The 18,111-nt window shown below is 40.1% G+C and overlaps 2 protein-coding genes across 4 annotated transcripts in view; both read left to right on the forward strand.

The window, feature by feature from the left end:
- adam12b (ADAM metallopeptidase domain 12b) overlaps nucleotides 1-12,318 on the forward strand; it is a 106,923-nt gene extending 94,605 nt beyond the window's left edge. The window contains exons 18-23 of one of the 2 annotated variants that reach the window (XM_007545350.2): nucleotides 845-953; nucleotides 1,133-1,319; nucleotides 3,352-3,460; nucleotides 4,999-5,253; nucleotides 10,333-10,508; nucleotides 10,789-12,318. In XM_007545350.2, coding sequence (XP_007545412.1) covers nucleotides 845-953; nucleotides 1,133-1,319; nucleotides 3,352-3,460; nucleotides 4,999-5,253; nucleotides 10,333-10,508; nucleotides 10,789-10,837 — 885 coding nt within the window. In that variant the 3' untranslated portion in view covers nucleotides 10,838-12,318. The remainder of the gene's footprint in view (nucleotides 1-844; nucleotides 954-1,132; nucleotides 1,320-3,351; nucleotides 3,461-4,998; nucleotides 5,254-10,332; nucleotides 10,509-10,788) is intronic. The other variant, XM_007545351.2, reaches the window with a different exon arrangement.
- A 1,733-nt stretch (nucleotides 12,319-14,051) lies between these two features.
- dhx32b (DEAH (Asp-Glu-Ala-His) box polypeptide 32b) overlaps nucleotides 14,052-18,111 on the forward strand; it is a 10,533-nt gene continuing 6,473 nt past the window's right edge. The window contains exons 1-6 of one of the 2 annotated variants that reach the window (XM_016667973.1): nucleotides 14,052-14,530; nucleotides 14,642-14,835; nucleotides 15,339-15,714; nucleotides 15,797-16,030; nucleotides 16,854-16,947; nucleotides 17,453-17,602. In XM_016667973.1, the coding sequence (XP_016523459.1) occupies nucleotides 14,081-14,530; nucleotides 14,642-14,835; nucleotides 15,339-15,714; nucleotides 15,797-16,030; nucleotides 16,854-16,947; nucleotides 17,453-17,602 (1,498 nt within the window). In that variant the 5' untranslated portion in view covers nucleotides 14,052-14,080. The remainder of the gene's footprint in view (nucleotides 14,531-14,641; nucleotides 14,836-15,338; nucleotides 15,715-15,796; nucleotides 16,031-16,853; nucleotides 16,948-17,452; nucleotides 17,603-18,111) is intronic. The other variant, XM_007545352.2, reaches the window with a different exon arrangement.

Consider the following 18,111-nt stretch of genomic DNA (forward strand, 5'->3'; position numbering starts at 1 on the left):
TTTATTTTTATTTATTTTATTTTATTTTTTTGCAGATAAAAAGTGTATGCCACCTCATTTACATTTGTTTCTGCTTCAACACACCCCAAATGGCTGAAGTCCCCCCTCAGTGTGCAGTCAAGTGCTGCTAAGTCCTGTTAATTATTCACTTGAGGTGTGTTGAAGCAGACCCACCAACTCTTCAAGGACTTTGAGTTTAGGACCTCAGATGGAAACCGTTCTGTTGTTGTTCTGTAGTTTTACAGTTGCTGCTTTCCGCTCCGACATTTTATTTTTTATTATCATTTATTTTTTTATTTTTTTGCAGCGTTTAACAGATTTTCTCCCAGGATTTCCCTCTACTGTTGAAACCAAATACAGTGACTAAAAACAAGCACGTGTTTTCTCGTTATCTAAAGTTAAATCAAGCCAAACGTATTCAGAATAAGTTAAAATCACCAAAATTATTACTACTTGCTAAATGCCAGAGAGTTTTTTTTTAATTAAGAAGCTTTCATACAGACTAATTACTGTCTCTTTAAACAACGGGAGAAACCCCACATGATGATGTCGTCCTATAGATTAGCTGAAACATCTGAGCTAATTGGATTTCTTGCTTGATATAGAGTCCCCTAATAATCTCCTTCCATTTACATTCTTTGTTTTGATCTGTCACATAAAGTATCAATAAAACACACTCAAGTTTCAGACCTTAATATGATGAAATACAAAGACGTTCAGCAGGAATTAGAACTTTTGGGGTTGCAACGATTACGAGATGTGTTGATTTTCTGCTCATCTCTGTAGGCAAGCAAAATGAGCTAAGTGTAATGCATAGTGTAATAACCATCCATCACTCTTGCAGGTGTGCAACAACAAGAAGAACTGCCACTGTGAAGCGCAGTGGGCTCCTCCGTTGTGCGAGGAACCTGGCTTCGGCGGGAGCATTGACAGCGGGCCAATGAGACTGGCAGGTAGAGTGGGCAATTTAATCTCTGCCTTTGCTCGTGTATGCATGATCACAAGAACATTTTCAACAAAAATATGACAGACAGAGAGACAGACAGATAGATGTACAAAAAGTGTGTTGTAGTTCTTGTGCTCATTATTCAGCTGTAACAGCTGTATTTCCTGTCACTGTTCTGTGCTGTAGATGTGCGTGTGTGTGTATTAATGTGCGTGTTGTCGTATGTGGCATCAGCCGACAGTGTGCTCATTACCGTGGTGGTGCTGGTCACTCTGGTTAGTCTGCTGGTGGCCACAGTCATCGTCTTTCTGAAGAGGAAAACTCTGCTGCGTCTCTTCTTCAGCCACAAAAAGACCACTCTGGAAAAACTCAGGTAACACCTTTCAGACAAAAAAATAAATATATATATATATATAAATATATATGAATGTAAATTTGAAACCTGAATTCCAATTTACATCCAGAAAATGCTTAATTGATCCCAGAAGGAAATTAAATGAATGGTAAAGTTCGGTCCAAGTCATGCATTTTAAAAGACAGTTATCCCCGACACTGACTGTATGTGTGTAAACTTTTGAATTCGAGGAAAGTTACAAAATCATTTCTAAGAAAATGTCCTTGCCAAGTTTTCTGGCCATTTTGCAAATAAAAATAATTTTGGTAAAGTAAAACAAGAAAAGTTTGTTTTGATTTAACTTCAGACAGTGTGAGGGGGAAAAAATACGCATGTGTCTTTTTATTCAGTGTATGTAAATATGTGGTTTCAGCTGCTTGAGCTAAAAGATGTGCAGCAGCGCTTTAAACCAACTTAAGACAGGCGAGCGAAAAAGAGTGACTCACGCCAACATTAGATCCATTACTGTAATCTAAGCAGTATGAAATAAAAAAGGAAGATTGGATCAGTGTTTCAAAGAGCTGCCTGGACAGAAGAATCATCCACTTCTTCCATCCGCCTCAAGAGATAAAAGCAGGACTTTTCAAGTGCTCCAATTGTCCAATTTAAAACGACTGTCTAACTTGAGGCCCAAATTGGTAACAGTTGGTCTTAAGCTGTCAGACGTAGCAAATCGACAGTGGTTGACTCGCAGGGGGACGCTATCATTTCTGTTTTCTTCTCTTTGCAACGTATTAAACTTCTGGACGAGCGAAGAACAAGTAAAAGTAAAGAAGGCGATAATATCAAATGGATTATTTTGATTTTTATGTATTTTTTCATGTTGCAGTTGGTCTCTTTTCATAAGCCTTTAACTTAATTTGCATTGCTTACTTAAAATACAATTGTTCCCGGTCTAAACAGAGAAGCATTGAATATCACTAAATGAAATAGTTGTTTGGAATATTTTTCTGCAAATAAACAGGGGATCGTCTTCAAAACAAAGCAGATAAAAGACAGTCAGCTTCTTAAGTTTTCTGTTGTGCCACATGTTTCTTTCACATAAACATTTATGCATTTATAACTTGCAAATATGGATCTTTTTTTATTGTTTTAATACATTTCCTGATGAGAAGCTTGGGGTGTTACATCATTTGCTTATTCTCAAAATGCAGCTTAAAACAAAACTACCATCAGACTTTATGCAATGCGATGTAACAGTAGCTGCAAAAAGATTTTGAAGTTCTCAAAAAAAATATTATGCTCTTTTGTCATTGTATACAAACAGCAGCGTTTAGATCTTAAGGTGGAGCAGGCTGATCGTTTCAATAGGTCCACTGCCTTTTTCATGGCCACTGCACAGCCTGATGTAAAAGGATGGGTGATGAGAAAAGATTTTATCGTACAAAGAAAAAAGGAGACCAGAGCAATCAACATTTATCATGATCTGGCTACAACGTTGGCAGGGAATTCATCACACTTAAATCCAGTTACAGATTCCATTCCTTCAAGAATGCATTTTGACACGAAAGTAATCCTGTTCTGTTTGTCATACATATATGTATTTTTTTATTAGTTTCTCTTACCAATAAGCAGAAAGTTCAGCATATGTGCCATACTTAAATCCATATGGGCCAGAATATAAATAGCACAGGCTCACGATACCACCCACTGCAGCTGCAAAGATACCCAACGTTCACACGGCTGCAGTTTGACTCTATAGGATTAGGATTGTTCCCCCTTTAGTAGAAAGAAACTAAAAATACCAAACAAGAAAAGTGATTACTTCACAAGACGGACGTTTTTACCAAGAACAGCACTATTGAAACTGCTGTTCATTGATGCATTTACAAAATAAGTTTAAAAAAAAAAAAAATCTGATTTTTTTCCATCCCCTAAGAGTCTGTCCAAATAATTAAAAGATGGTGCAAACATGTGCAATTTGCAAATATTTTAAAAGAAAAAAGAAATTTCATCCAAACACACATCGAACGTAAAACGAAAATTAAGTCAATTTCTTTTCTCCTCCAAGATCTGTGGAGGCAACCAGACCAACCAGCCCCATCAGGACCGAGTCCAGATACAGACCCACACCACAGCGCAAGCCTCCACCCAAACCTTCCACAGCCAATATTTATAAGGTGAGTCACTTACTCTGTTTATTCGCCTAATTACTGCACACAACCGTGTGGCTGAGGATATTTTAAACTTTTCGATCACTTTTTGTCGGAGCTCTCCGGTAACTCGCAGCCAAAACTAATTTCTGAGTCTTATTGCATCGGGGCTTGTTGATCAAATAAGATCACGGCGAGCTGCGAAATTGATTCAGCCTCACCATATCTCGGGAAGGTGGAGATATTAATTACAGTGCTGTTGTTGACAGGACATGGCCAAACTGTAATTGAGAGATGGCGTCACAGAAATGGGATGTAGGATGTCGAAACTCGAACCCCTTTAATGTTTGTGATTTCTTTTTTTCCTGCGAGGGGAGCGCAGCTGATTGATTCAGGCAGTGGAGGAAAATAGGGTTTGATTTGTTTGCTGAAAATGATAAGCGCAGAGGGAGATTACCTATTGTTGTGTTTGTGCCTCAAAAATAAAGGAGTGGACATTTATATGCATGAGTGTGCGTTGATCTGATATGGGTTTGTGCTCGCCTCCGTTGGCGACCGCCGAGAATGAAACTTCTATCCAACGTCATAATCAAGTGTAGAAGTTCATCCAGTTGATCTTTTTTTATAGCTCAGCAGAGTGAATCTCTGAAACGGCCTGTCCGTTCTTATTATTGTGACATTTGCAGCCAGTCGCACATGTCAGCCTGCATCACAGCAGCGCTCTTTGACTGCATCTCCACTGCTGCAATGTGTGTTTGTGCGTATTTGTCCGGCAGCCAAATCCTTTCTGGCCATTTAACATGCTTATTGGTAAGCTCTGGACTGAAGAAATGACAGCTGGTCAGGACATTTGGCCAGACTCTGGCTTTTACAAGTCCAGAAAGTAATATTCAGGCTTTATGAGATCAGCATTACACACCGAGCTAATGGCAGAAATAGCTCCTTCAGGAGTATCCTCTTGGAAAAAAAAAACAAAAAAAAAACATGGTAAACATAAAAACGCTGAGCTGGGATCAATTTCTATGGAAAAGAAAAATAAAGTATGCAGTTAATGGCAGCAAAAGGCTCTGTCTGAGGCGTTTTTTTCAGGAAAGAAACACTGCCAAATGCAAAAGTCAAAAGTAATTTCTAGATGACGTAAAACAAAGAATACACAGTTGCTATGAGCAACAGCTTGTCAGTGGCTTCCCGCAGTAGTAAAACAGTGCTAAGCACAGAAGCAGCGAGCTAAAAACACAAAGAATACAGAGTTAATGACAGCAGTAACTCTGTTAATGACTTTGTCCAGGAAATAAACATGGCCAAATGTCGACGCATTAAGCCAGGAATGCTTAATGCGTTCAACCCTTAAGTATCACCCCGAAAACTCCCTTCCACGTTAATCATTGAGTCCACCAGGACATCGGTGTCCTCATGAAGGTTCAAAGTCATATCAGGTAGTTGGTGAGACGTCTAATCTCGTGTGTGTTTTAGCTTAGTCTTACTATCTGTGCTTATGCTGGCACTCTGTCAAACATTTTGCTTTTTTTTAACTTAATACCGCTACTTCTCGTTTCTCCTTTTAGCCGTCTTTCCTGGGCGCAGAGCCTCTCCTCCCTCCTCACAACTTCCACTCCCACAGCCTGCGCAGGCTGCCCCTCTACCAGCCGCTGCACATCAGCCAGCCCATGCCCGTGTCTCTGAGCGTGGGCCATCCCGCCCTGCCTCCTCTGCCGACCCACGAGCACCGAGTCCTGCCCACCCACTCGTCGGTCTCACCGGCTCCAGTGCCGCCGTTCCTCAGCCTGCCGCGCAAGCAGTCTTTGTACAGAGTGGATCAGGTATGTTTGAGTAGCATCAGCGATGTGAATTAATCGGATCATCTCTTTGGGTTTCTAAGCATCCTCTGAAATGTAACCTTTTGCAGGTCCGTGAAAGGGAAACCGTTCCGTTCTGTTGTCCAGATACTACATCCATCCATCCACCATAATGTTTAAGTCTTAAAATAGGCCAGAATAAATGTCAACATTGTTAATTTTCCTGTTTAGATTCGATTTTTTTTAGTAGACATTTAGTGTTAATGTACATCTCAGATTTTATTCAGCAGCTAAATGAACATCTTCCCTAGCCTTTAAGGAAAACACAATACCATGAAATCTTCAAATTGAGTAGTTCCTAAAATAGTTAGTGGCTAAAGATCACAGCACAGTTAACAACAGATTTTTAAAAAATCCACAATCTTTTCAAGCAATAATGTGGGGTTTTTTTCCCCTTGTACACAAAGTTCTTTAAAACATACAGCTTAATTATATAACACTAAAACTTAATATTAACATCATCTAAGGCCAGTAGAAGCTCGACATTTCATCAGACTTCAGCTTTTCATGTCCTAAAATGTAACAAGTAGTGGTAGGTTGGAAAGTATTAATTAATCTAAGAAGCTGCTGCTCTTTAAAATATTCATGTAATGTAAAATATATGCAGATTGTACTTAATGACCTAAAACTTGCCACCTGTGTGTGTCCATTTCTAAAAGGCTTCAGCAAAGCTCGCTGCGGTTGGTTTGTGCCCGCCTGCATATCGACAGCAAAAAAAAAATAAAAATTCAATCTGTCTCCCTCTCTGTGCCCCATGTACTGAGTGAAGCTCTGCTTTCTGTTGAGTCGGGTTGTGTTGGAGACAGAGGAGATAATAAATCCATCTGTCTGCTCAGGTGGCGGATCCAAAAATCTTGACCAGGCATTCCTGAACCAACACTGCAAAAAGAGACACTTTGGATGCCAGGAAAAGGAGGTGGGTGGGGGGGAAACAAAGGAAGGAAAGAAGATAGAAAACTAATTCACTTTTGGCGAAGGAACCGAGCAGCGCTGCAGCTGTAAGGCCTGCGAATGAGATTCAGAGCTGCATTAATGCTGTTTACGTTTATGTTTGGCTTCAACCGTTCACATGACCGGCGTTAACTCATTATTCTTGCCTCACATAAATATCGTATAACTCTACTTGCAAATAATTTCCATTATGAAGCATAACATCCGGAGGAGGGTGTTTGTATAATTTAAGTGTGATGCCAAGGCTAAAATAAAAGGAGTAGAAAAAGATTAAATTGTGGATTAAAATGTTTACTTGTTTAACTGTGAAAATTGTGGGACTAGAGGAAAAGTTATCGTAATTGCGTTGCGTCCGTTTTTTCTTTTAAACACCGTAAGCGTCCGAGGACAGCACCGGTTGTTCTTTACAAGTCAATCATAACAACTTCAATTCTGCCATACACCAAACTTCTCCAGTAGAGATCCAAAGAGATCTTTCCACAGGGAGATGGTCATTTAACAGGATACTCTTTCCAAAAATGACATGAGCTTAGCATTTTATTTTCTAACAAAGGTTGATATTGCAAAATATCAACAGAGTGTCCCTAATGGATATAAAACGAGGAATTTGGGTCCACTTTCCATTTTTGATTTCTCTGTTAGCGCCTTCGCAACATCGACTTTTCCTGTAGATATCTCAGTTGGCTTTATTTCAGTCCACTAAAAGGAAATTAGCCTTTAAATTAGACTCTAAACTCTAATTAGTTTTATATTGTGACCCCACAACTGCTCACATGGGGTCACCTTAACTTTGCAGAGTGAAATAGAGCTGGTAGTTCAATATTAAACCTTTTTTATTTTATATGTACCCTAATTAAACCAGCCAGCCAATGTATGTAATAGCTTTAGTGCAGTTTAGAGAAAAATGCATCAAAGATCTGAATACTGTTAAGACTAAAAAAATAAAAAATAAAAGTCTCTCAGCAGTCTCACAAATTATGAAATATTTGAGAATAAAAAAACGTATTACATTTTTTAACTAGCAAACCCAAATAAAAAAAAAGTTAAATAATTGATCTTCTCCAGGTTGGTTCAGTTTAGCCCCCCCAGGCTTCCACAGACTCATTAGAAAATAAAAGCCTCTTAATCACAACATGATCAGTGCAGTCAGACGGCAACGGGGAGGAAAAGAAAACGATTCCAAGTCTGAATCAGCTTTTCCTGTTGTTCACACGCAGCTCTGTATCTCTCTCCATCACTCACCATGAATCAGGTGAAATACAGCAGAAAATGCTGGCGGCCGCAGCCGAATGTGAGCGCACGCAGGTGTTATGCATTTCCGAACTGTTGCCACGAAGCTCCCATTCGTGACTATTTTCTGGCTAAGCCCAGCTGTGCGCAGCTTTATGATTATTATTAAATCAGCACATGTCAGACAGCTTAAACTGTCAAAAAAAAAAAAGTAGTTTCCATATCCTGTTGAACCATTCTGACCTCTACATAAGACATTTTTGTCCAGGATTTCAGTAAATCAACAGATTCTGAAATAACTAAATAACTCTGCCAAATTTAGTCTCTTAAATTACATTTCCTTTCTATTTTAATGCCAAAGTGCCATGAATTATTAATAAACCACTCCCTGAAGTTATTATGTTTTGACACAATGTTATGTTGTGTGCTTTAACATAATAAGCTGATTATGTTAAAGCACAATTAAAACAGGTTTTAAATTCATGGATCTTGGAGATGAGCCAAGATTTCAAACTTTTTAATAAAAAAAAAATGATTTTTTTTTGTTTGTTTGTTTATACAAATATAGTTTTCACCACAAAGAATGTTATAATATTACATTCAGTAGATGATAAAATGCGGCCCAGATTTCTAGAAAAGCAGCCTCAAATGAATGAGCATGATAATAAATTACTTATTTTGGACTCAACTGACAGGTTTTGTTTGGGGGCAGGTATCCTCTCTGCTGCCCCCTGACAGGATGCTGCCCTGGGCAGTGAGCCACATTGACCAATCTCAATAATTGCCACTGGGTGCCCATAACGACGTCTCCGTATGAAATTTGTGGGGTGACTGTGCGCCGTCAGCACTGACGGCTCCCCAGCTGCCAAAACAATAAAACCCCATTACCTGCTAATATCTTGAAGCCATTTTTTTGTAGCGATTAATCAGATTGAGAGGGAAGAGACGGCATATGTAGGTCACAGGCACATGAGGGATTCTGCTGGTATTTAACAGCAGGCTAACAACGACAAACAGAACATCAATTTTTAAGAGCATATTACAAGCTCCCCCGCTGGTTCTGCCTGAATGTCTTCGAACTGACTGCGCCCCACTGATATCAAGGCATTTACTGGGGAAAAGGAAAAAATAAATAAAATCTCTCATAAAGTTTAAAGAAAACTGCTTGGGAGAGAATCCAAAAGACATGTTTTTTTCTATCATGCTTCTTCTTTTTTTCTTTTCTTTTTTTTATCAGATGTTGGAAATATACATTAAAATAAGCTGTATTTTTGCTGAGGAGAAAAAGAAAAATGTTGAACAAAATCTCAAACCAAATAGCTGCATCTTCTCTATATTGAAGCACAGCTACTCAGATGACAATGCAATATTTGATTTTGAATTTACATATGCAGAAACATTACCAAGATTTCTCTCAGCATATGAGGCTTCAAGCAAACAATGCTGCCATGAGCTCAGGTCCTGAATTAATGCGCTCAGATAGATGTATCTGTTCAGCTACATCACCTACTCAGGGGCCGGGGATACTGTCTGCTGTTTGGTCGAGTTAATATTTCCACAGATTTCTATAATTGGATTACTGGAATACCCCCACTGTTTACCTTTCATCTCCCCACTTGCGCACTTGCTGTGATGTAGACTTAGAGGGAAAAAAAATATAAACAAACCTGCTGAGATGATAATGGAGCTCACTCTGACTGAAACATTACTTTTTTTGTTTGTTTTTTTTTAGGCATCTGTGTACTTGAATATGGGAAACTTCTCATTGTTAATGAGCAACTTACAGTTTAATAGTTTTAATTTGGGGGATTTTTTTACCTGTAATAAGAAAAAAATGTGACAAAAAAAATGTTAAAAAGGGGACTCTGAACGCATGTCTAATCAAGAGAATCAGATAGAGGAATAAAAAAAAAATTGATCCGCTGCATTCCTGTTTTTGCTTAAACCTACAACAGCAAGATTATTCCGTTTCGGTGAACAACCTGAAGAGGAGTAAAAGTCTTTTGCCTCCAGGGAACTTCGATGAATCAGTCACAAGCACCCACCAATAACGTCTGACTCACAGTTGCCGTTTCTATCGCCAAGCGGCTCAGTGAGGTTAAGGTCATGCCCCGTGTTGGCCAGCAAGGTTCCCTCACGCTAAACTCTGCAAACAGAGACTTCATGAAGTGGGACGATCTGAATCCTGAAAGGCTTCTTGTTTACTGCAGCCGCAAAGTTGGATCTACTGTTATAAGTAGAATATGGGTGTATCGCGAAATCTGGAAAGCACAGTAATCCCCCCCAGACGCATATCACTTGGCAAAGTTTTACTGGCAGAAACATGGCAGTGCTGGGAGTCCTCCGGGTCCTAAACAAGTTTTCAAGCTGACAGAATCGCCCTGTTTTGGTTGAGCTTTATTTTTCGTTGCTCTCTGAGTGCTTTGACTTTAGGCTTGTCAAACTCTTTGTCTTGGGTACATGTGGGGATTTATTTTGATATTTTTGAGCCTGAGCCTCGTGCGCGTGACAGCGGCTGGACAGCTCGAGCTGAAGTTTATCGCTTTCTCGCCTCCTCGCTTAGATTAGTAACACACGGTGGCACCTCATCCAGATAACCTTCTACCGTCACACAGCGCTGCCATGGAGGTGACGGAGAAAAGAATGTGGAGGTGGGGTTATCATATGTCTGCTGTGTCTGTTCAGAGAAGATGCTGAGAACACACTGCCCTCTAGTGAAACATTATTAGAGCATCAAATCCTTTAAAAGAAAAAAAGAAAATCCTGTATGGTCTGGGTCCCATTTTGTTCTGTTTGTATGAATAACACCGAGCAAATGTTTCAGCATCAAGTACGTAGATCCATCTTCATTTTTCTTCTCAGGATTTTGAGAAGCCCAGTCCACCACAGAAACCTCTGCCTGCTGATCCGTTGGGGCGGAGCTCTCGGCTTGGGTACAGCATCACACCGTCGGGGCTCCACATCCCAGGGACCGGAGCGATCCCGGTACCTATCCCCAAGGTTCCTGGACCGCCGCCCAGCATCCCTTTACCAAACAGGTCTGTTCAAAACAAAATAAAGCCTGTCTGTCGGTGTAATCTCAAGTGTCCATTTCACATTTTGGCCGTTTTGTTCCTGTGCATATTTGGAGAGTTAATGGGTGAGTGGTGGTGTATCTTCTGATAAACCACCAAATGTGAAAAATTAAAGAAAATGTGTAGACATTTTATTAGTTATGTGACGCTTTGTGTTGATCGATCGCAGAAAAGGACAATAAAACACAATCACGTTGACCTAGTTCTGCTTTATTAAACCCGTTGACCGTTATTTGTGTTTCAGACCTGTGCCAGCATTGCCCTACAGACCACCAAAGAATCAGGACTGCTGAGCAGTCGACTTTGCAGATGAGTCAAAAGAGAAAATCTCACAAAAAAGAAACGGAAGAAACTACAAAGACTTTCTTGCTTTGCACTAATCTTTGAGACGAGACTCTGTTGGACACATTGGACCACAGGAAGAGTTGCAAAGTTTCTGGGGAGAAACTAGGATGACCGTCACACCTTGGTGCTACGCCTCTAGAAGGTGCTGTCCTCTCTCAGGTACCGATGAACTATTTATCTATTTAACTATTTAACTCTGACATTATAAGCCTGTGTGCAAATGAAGAAGAATTTTCCACAAGGATGATTTGAACAAAAGGAGAAATCAAGTCATTTTTAATTGTTTTACATTATTTGTACTTTTTAAAAAAAAAAAATATGTGCTTAAATTGAAGTCTTTTTTTTTTTTAAGCAATTGATTTTAATTGAGCGATAGAACTGTAGACAAAGTCGAACTTGAATAAAGACGAAGGGAAACGGGGCACAAGTCAGTTTAACAGCGTTATTTATTTAGTTATTCTGTTCACAGGCTTTTCGATATCAAAACACTTCCTCTGTATTCTATTTGCCATTGTGCTTGGAAAACTTAAAAATATAAGCAATTACTGACTAGAAAATATGATTTCCAAGATGGAAAATGATTCTGATTTGGCTCACGTCAAGGCACCTAAATTCCCTTTCATTGGCTCTGACAAGTGTTGGATGCTCAACATGTTCTACCGATTCAGACGAGACGTCAGAAACCGAGTGCTGACAGATTCCACAGACCGATTGCGCTCCAGCAACCAGTTCATCAGTATTAACGCAGGTGTTTGTATATTTAACGTTCACGCTCACTTCGCCCTCCATCCTGAGAGCCAAGCCAGATGACCTCAGCGCTGTCAGCTCTCCAAGTTCCACACTCTAAGTCAAACAACATGTTTTACTGTTCCTTTGTTGCTGTCCCCCCCCGCACTCTTTTGTTCTTCTACGAGTTTTGATTTTTGTATTGCTTTGCTGTTTCTCCCTGTCCATTTACAGACTTAATCATGGGATTTTTAGAGTGCGGTGTTGCACTTACGGGCACTTTTCCGGTTCATCCAAAAGTCCACAGTAACACAATGGAAGTCAGTTACGTCCTGCTTTGTGTTTCTTTACAAAACAAATAATAAAAAAAAATGTGTTGATCTTGTTAAAGTGTGAAACACTTGGAATGACGGCTCACTGTTGGAACATAAACGTTAAAACTGTGTGAATCATGTGGTAAATGTGTTTGTAAGGACTGTTCACCAAGTTTACTGTAAAGTGTAACTATTGTGTCTGTTGCCATTTTCATTTTGTTCTTATCTCTTTGTTTTCAAGCACAGAAATGTAAGAACTGCTCTGCGGCTGAGCCCCATTTATCCTTCTCAGTGAGAACCTGATATTTAACACTTGAGCGTTGCAAATGAACTTTGAGGCCTGACTGTTGACTTCAGAGGTCAAATAAAGTTTTTTTTGTGATAATGAAAAAAAAATGTTTTATTTTATTTTTAACTGATAAACTCTGCTGCAACAAATAACTTGTTTCTGTCCACGAGTTGCAAAAGTTTGACGCTGGTTGAGCAATACTGCCACCTGCTGGGTAATACATGTCATTACAACAACTAAAGACCCTGTTACATTTTAAGACAGAGAAAATGCACAAAAACATTAACATTTGTAATGCTTGAGTTAAATCACAGGCACTGACATGTATCACAATGTGAAATATTACAAAATTTGAAATCTTGAGTTATTTTTTATTAAATTTACTTGAAGAAGTGAATTAACAGAATAATAATAAATTTTGTGATCATGGCAATGTTATCAGTGGGATTCCAATCAGATGAATTTGTTAGCCAATCGAGTACCTTGATGCCATGGTCATTAAACCAGATAATAGTACTTTTGGTACTATTTTTCTAAAAATAAAACTATTTTTCGACAGAAGAGTGGATCTGATCTGGCGGTTACGCTGAAGGCCGAGCGTCTCTGTTTCTGTAGAGATCACAGCTGAAGTTGGTAATGATCTGAACAGCTCTGGATTCTGACCAGTAAATAAAGTTTATTTAGTTCAGAAACATCAAAACGACAAGAAGTTCATGATTTACATTTAAGTTAAATCCAAGCTGAACATTTAATTAAGATCTTTTGACTTATATTTGCAAAAAATAATAATAATAATAATAATTAAAGATAAAGAAAAATGTATTTTACAAAACTTTATTGCACTGATAGTCAGAACAGCAGTTCTCTAGAAAGAGCCAGAATTCCCACACAGCCGTGAGCCCCTCCCACTTCCCCGAGCTCAGGCAGGTGGTCAGTCCCAGTGACCTGATTCAGAAAACCTCACCTGCACACAGAGACCCCACCTTCAGGAATAAAAATGGAAACTGATCTTCGAGTTTTCGATTCCCAGAATCCTTGGCTAAAACAAAAAATATATATATGAAGACTGATTTATGCCCTACATTGTTATGGAGAATTAGCTTTCTCTGATACATTCTGATATTTTTACGTTTTTCTTGTTTATAGTCGCAGTTATTCAAGGTAGGTGTGTGTATGATAGGAATTTTTTACTTTTGATATTACTGTCTTTAACTAAAGGTACAACCAAGAAATAAATTTTGTACATAGGTTAGAAAACCTGGTCTTGGTCTTGACTCGGTCTCGACTTTCCCCGGTCTTGGTCTCGAACCCTAAAAGTCTTGGTCTTGGGTTAGTGGTCTTGACTGCAACACTGACCTTGTCCACTCAGGACAAACGGCATTTGTCTCTCTCTGATCTCTCAACACAACATGATCACAGTGCCATCTACTGGCAACGCCAAGCAATTATCTTTCCTCTTACTATAATAACACTATTTTTTTATTTTATTTTATTTTTGTTTTATGTTTAAATATACATGGAATGTCGGGGCTCTTTATAATAGTATTTGTAACTCATCTTATTCTTTGACATATTATTTTTCTTTTTAATATAAGAGAAAACCAAGTTTTACAGAGTGAACTTATGTCTAAATATCGCAAAGAATAAAAGCAGATCAGAGCTAACTCTTAACTTTATTACCCAGCCTCTCATCAAAGAGCAACTTCATTTCTAAATGCCACCACATTTAAACAAATGTGTAATTCCACAATGGGCAGATTGTGGTTGTTGTTGTTGTTATACTGTTCATTGTAAACACCAGGCCCCCTGAGCCAATCTGCTCAAATCAATGCGCGTGTGTGTTGCGTGGGATTAGCGGCCACATGACACTGCTGGGCTGGTCTCCCACTGAGCCTTTCACTTGGCTTCACTTGCAGAGGCGGTCTCTGTTGCCGTCTAGCAGGGTGCCGAGAGCCGGGGACCTCTCCAAGCCAAATCTGCGCGGACCTGGACATGAGGTGGTGGTGAGGAAAACTGAAAACTCAAGTGAGATGGAGCCACACATGCTGAGTTTGAGTGGAGAATACTGCGTCGAGGGGAAGTCCCCGTGTTGTTTGGACTCTGAGACTTTGAGTCAGGGAGACAAAGAATACGATGATATCCTGGAGCTTAATCAGTTTGATGGACTTCCTTACTCGTCAAGGTTTTACAAACTGCTAAAAGAAAGGAAAGAGCTGCCGGTGTGGAGGGCGAAGGATGAATTTATGGATTCTTTGACCAAAGGACAGTTTGTGGTTCTTAGTGGCTTTGCCAAGACTGGAAGAAGCTCTCAAGTGAGTGCCTTACATCTTTTCTCTATAAGCAATCTTTTTTTTTTAGTTGAACCTTTTTCTTTTTTTGTTAACTATTGGGGAGTAATCCGTCCCACTTTTGTTTTGCATCAGATTCCTCAGTGGTGTGCTGAGTTCTGCCTCTCGGTCCGGTTCCAGCACGGGATGGTGGTGTGCACCCAGATTCATCCACAGCAGGCGGTTGATCTCGCTCTGAGAGTGGCCGATGAGATGGACATCAACATCGGCCACGAGGTCGGGTACACCATCCCTTTGGAAACTTGCTGCACCAGTGAAACTTTCCTCAGGTAATGGAAAAAGTGGTGCTGCACAAAAACAGACCAACTTTTTTTTCATTACACACACTGCTAAATCAACTGGCCTTTTATTAAATCTCAGGCGAGACGAGAACAAAAGGCTAGAGGGGCTCTTTTCAGCGGCTGCGTCACAGCTGCCCCGCTCCCTGTCCACCCATATGTCACACTCTCCATGTGGGTGCCTCATAAGTCAGATGGGGGACAAAGGAACTCTGCACTCTGCCCTGTGGGGGATTTCGGTAGATGAGAAAAACAAGCGGTGGTGAAAGAAACCTTGTGATAAAAGTCGGTTTCTAAATTTAATTAAATACCACAAGTGAACCTGAAAAGGTCATTCAAATGTGACCAGTATATCTTTTATTGTGTAATTTTACAACAATGCAGACCTGAAAATACCTTCAACAGTCCTCGAGATCTGCCATCTGGACGGCAAACTTGAATAAAGGATTAAACAAACCTTTTTTTTTTTTTTTTTTAAATCAATTTTGCCTCAGGTATTGCACAGATGATATGCTGCTGAGGGAAATGATGTCAGACCCTTTGCTTGAGCGTTACGGTGTGGTGATCGTAGACCAGGCCCACCAGAGGACCGTTGCTACCGATGTGCTTTTGGGTCTGCTGAAAGAGGTCGCCCTGCAGAGGCCAGAGCTCCGCGTGGTCCTCCTGTCTGCGACCAAACCGGACCCCAAGCAGCTGAACCTCTTCACTGGGTCAGCACTGCCAGCCATCCACCTGGAGGCCCCAGAGGTTGGGGAGGTGGCGTACAGCAGCACGGGCGACAGCTACTTCTGTTCTGCTCTCCGTCTCGTGCTGGAGATCCATCGCTCCAAGGAGCCGGGGGATGTGGTTGTGTTTCTGGTGACGATGCAGGTAAGACGCAACCCTGCTGTCCTAAGTCTGACAAAAAAAATTGCTTTGTTGCTGAATTATCTCTGTTTATGTCCTCTATTAGGAAATAGATCTGGCCCATGACATCCTGTGTCATGAAAAGCGAGGCTTGCCACCTGGTCTGGGTGAACTGCTGCCCATAGCTGTACATCCTGACCAACCTGGGAGTCTACCAACATTTGGGGAGGAGGCGGGTCAGACCAGACGAGTGTTCCTCACAAGCAGTCCAAATGAGGACTTTTTCTGGGCTTATAGCTCAATTAACTTCGTTATTGATGCTGGAGTGGAAAAAAGATTTGTAAGTTTTGCATTATTTCTTGTGATCTCGCATCGATCCGACATTTGTGGCCAGTTCAGCCAGCTGCACTTTATGAACTACAAAACTTTTATTTTTCTACTTTCTGAATCCATTTAAAACATCTTAACATCTTAGCAATACAAAGTTTGTTGTAAAATAAAACAGTAATTAAAAAAAAAAGAAAAATATCAAAAGACATCCAAGGTCTGCATTCCTGAAACTCAAAAAGTTCAGTAAAGTAACCCGGCTTCAGGTCAGAGGTGTTTCAACAGGCGATAATCCAACTGCAGAAACTTCCAGCACAACTCAGTTTTATTTCACAATTTTTTTTTTTCCTTTTCTGTTTTTCTGTACATTTCAAAATGTAATATGCACCATATCACAAAGCAACAGTTTGGTCCATTCTAATATCTAACGTTCTTCATATAAGGAACAGGCACCTTCACACCGTGTGAGGAAGCGAGGTAAAACCAGCTGTTTTATCTCCACTGTTAAACAGTATTTTATTAATACTTCTAAACAAGAAAACAAATAATTGCAGAGTTGTTGTTTTATACATTCTGTATTATCTTTATATGTCCCTAGCATTATCAGTACAATTAACAGCATTTGCTTAGCTTCCTGTTATCTGCTGATGTCTCAGCAGAGATGCTCTGTCAGAGTGTATGTTTGTGTATCAAAGTGCATTAAAATAAAATCTATCAAAGAAAAAGAAAAAAAGTATATCCTTGCTTCTGTGATGCAGGGGGGAAAAAAAACTTTTTTAAAGACATAAATATATAGTTCTGGATCTCTCTAACTCCTTTTTGCCATTGTGTTGCAGGTTTACAACCCGAGAATCAGAACAAACTCTGTCATCATCCAGCCAATCAGCTCAGGTCAAAGCGAGTGCCGCAAACAGCTGGCTGGTCCAACAGGTGAGCATGTTTTAGGTACTTCTTGCTGGTTAGATGACCTTTTGGCCTTCAAAATCTGCTGGAATCTATGATTGCCAAATCTCAGAGGTGTTGTTTTGGATATGGCGACTGTGCAAGCCAGTAGAGGACGGTGAGCTTACGCCCATGTTCAATAAAACCAGTTTGAGTTCATTTGAACTTTGCAAATTGATAAAAGAAGATGAGCGTACTGCGGCTTTTCGACAACGTACACGTTTAGCAACAATTCAAACATGTCAAGAGAATATCTCCGATACTACTGCATCAAAACCCAAACTGGACTGATGTTGTTTACACCAAATCATGAACCCAGCATCTGAGGGAACCAAATTGCATTCAGTCCGGTGTTTTCCAGTCTGTTATTGTCCAGTTTTTTCCTTAGTCAGCTAACTGATCTATCTGGGTCTAATAAAGTGGCCAGCGAGTGAATGTAAATCCGTAGTTGTGATTATCCAGCTGTGTGTAAGATTACCGTTCTGTCCTGCAGGCAAGTGTTTTCGTCTTTACCCGAAAGAGAGACAGCTTCCTGCAAAGATTCGTCCCCGTATTGTGGAGTCTGACATCACCTCCACCGTGCTGTTCCTAAAGAGGATGGAGATCGCCGGGCTGGGTCACTGTCACTTTATCGACAGGCCAGGTGAGATTTATGTGTTCACAGGCTTGAAACAAAACAAAACAAAACAAAAACATTGAATAATTCTGCGGCTTTTGCAACAGTTAAGCCTGTGTTCGTCCCCGAAAAATTCACTTAGTGTTGGACGATAGAATCTTTCGATCCAATCGGTTTTGTTCTCTTCTTGCTCCAGCAGACAGGAACTTTTTTTTTTTTCTTTTTGTTATTATTGAAAGGCAGTGAGCCATGCATCAGCTGAGCCGACAGCTCCTGTTCTGTGAGCATCCTTTCAGCGCTGACCTCCTTCCGTGTGCTTTTGTTCTCGTCGGATTTATGCACAGAAAAGCACCACAAAACACGCACACACACTCATTAGCTGATTAGAGCACAGGCATGGCTGAGCCGGTGTGAGGGTGAGCAGATAATAGGGAGCCTTTCTTTCCCTCTTGTTTCGGCTTTCTCATTTAACACTATAAAAAATAAAAATAAAAAAAAAACTAACTCATAACATGAACCAGTTTTTTATTTTGCGT

This window comes from Poecilia formosa, unplaced genomic scaffold, assembly GCF_000485575.1.
Source record: "Poecilia formosa unplaced genomic scaffold, Poecilia_formosa-5.1.2 Scaffold12, whole genome shotgun sequence".
In the NCBI taxonomy this organism is placed as follows: Eukaryota; Metazoa; Chordata; class Actinopteri; order Cyprinodontiformes; family Poeciliidae; genus Poecilia; species Poecilia formosa.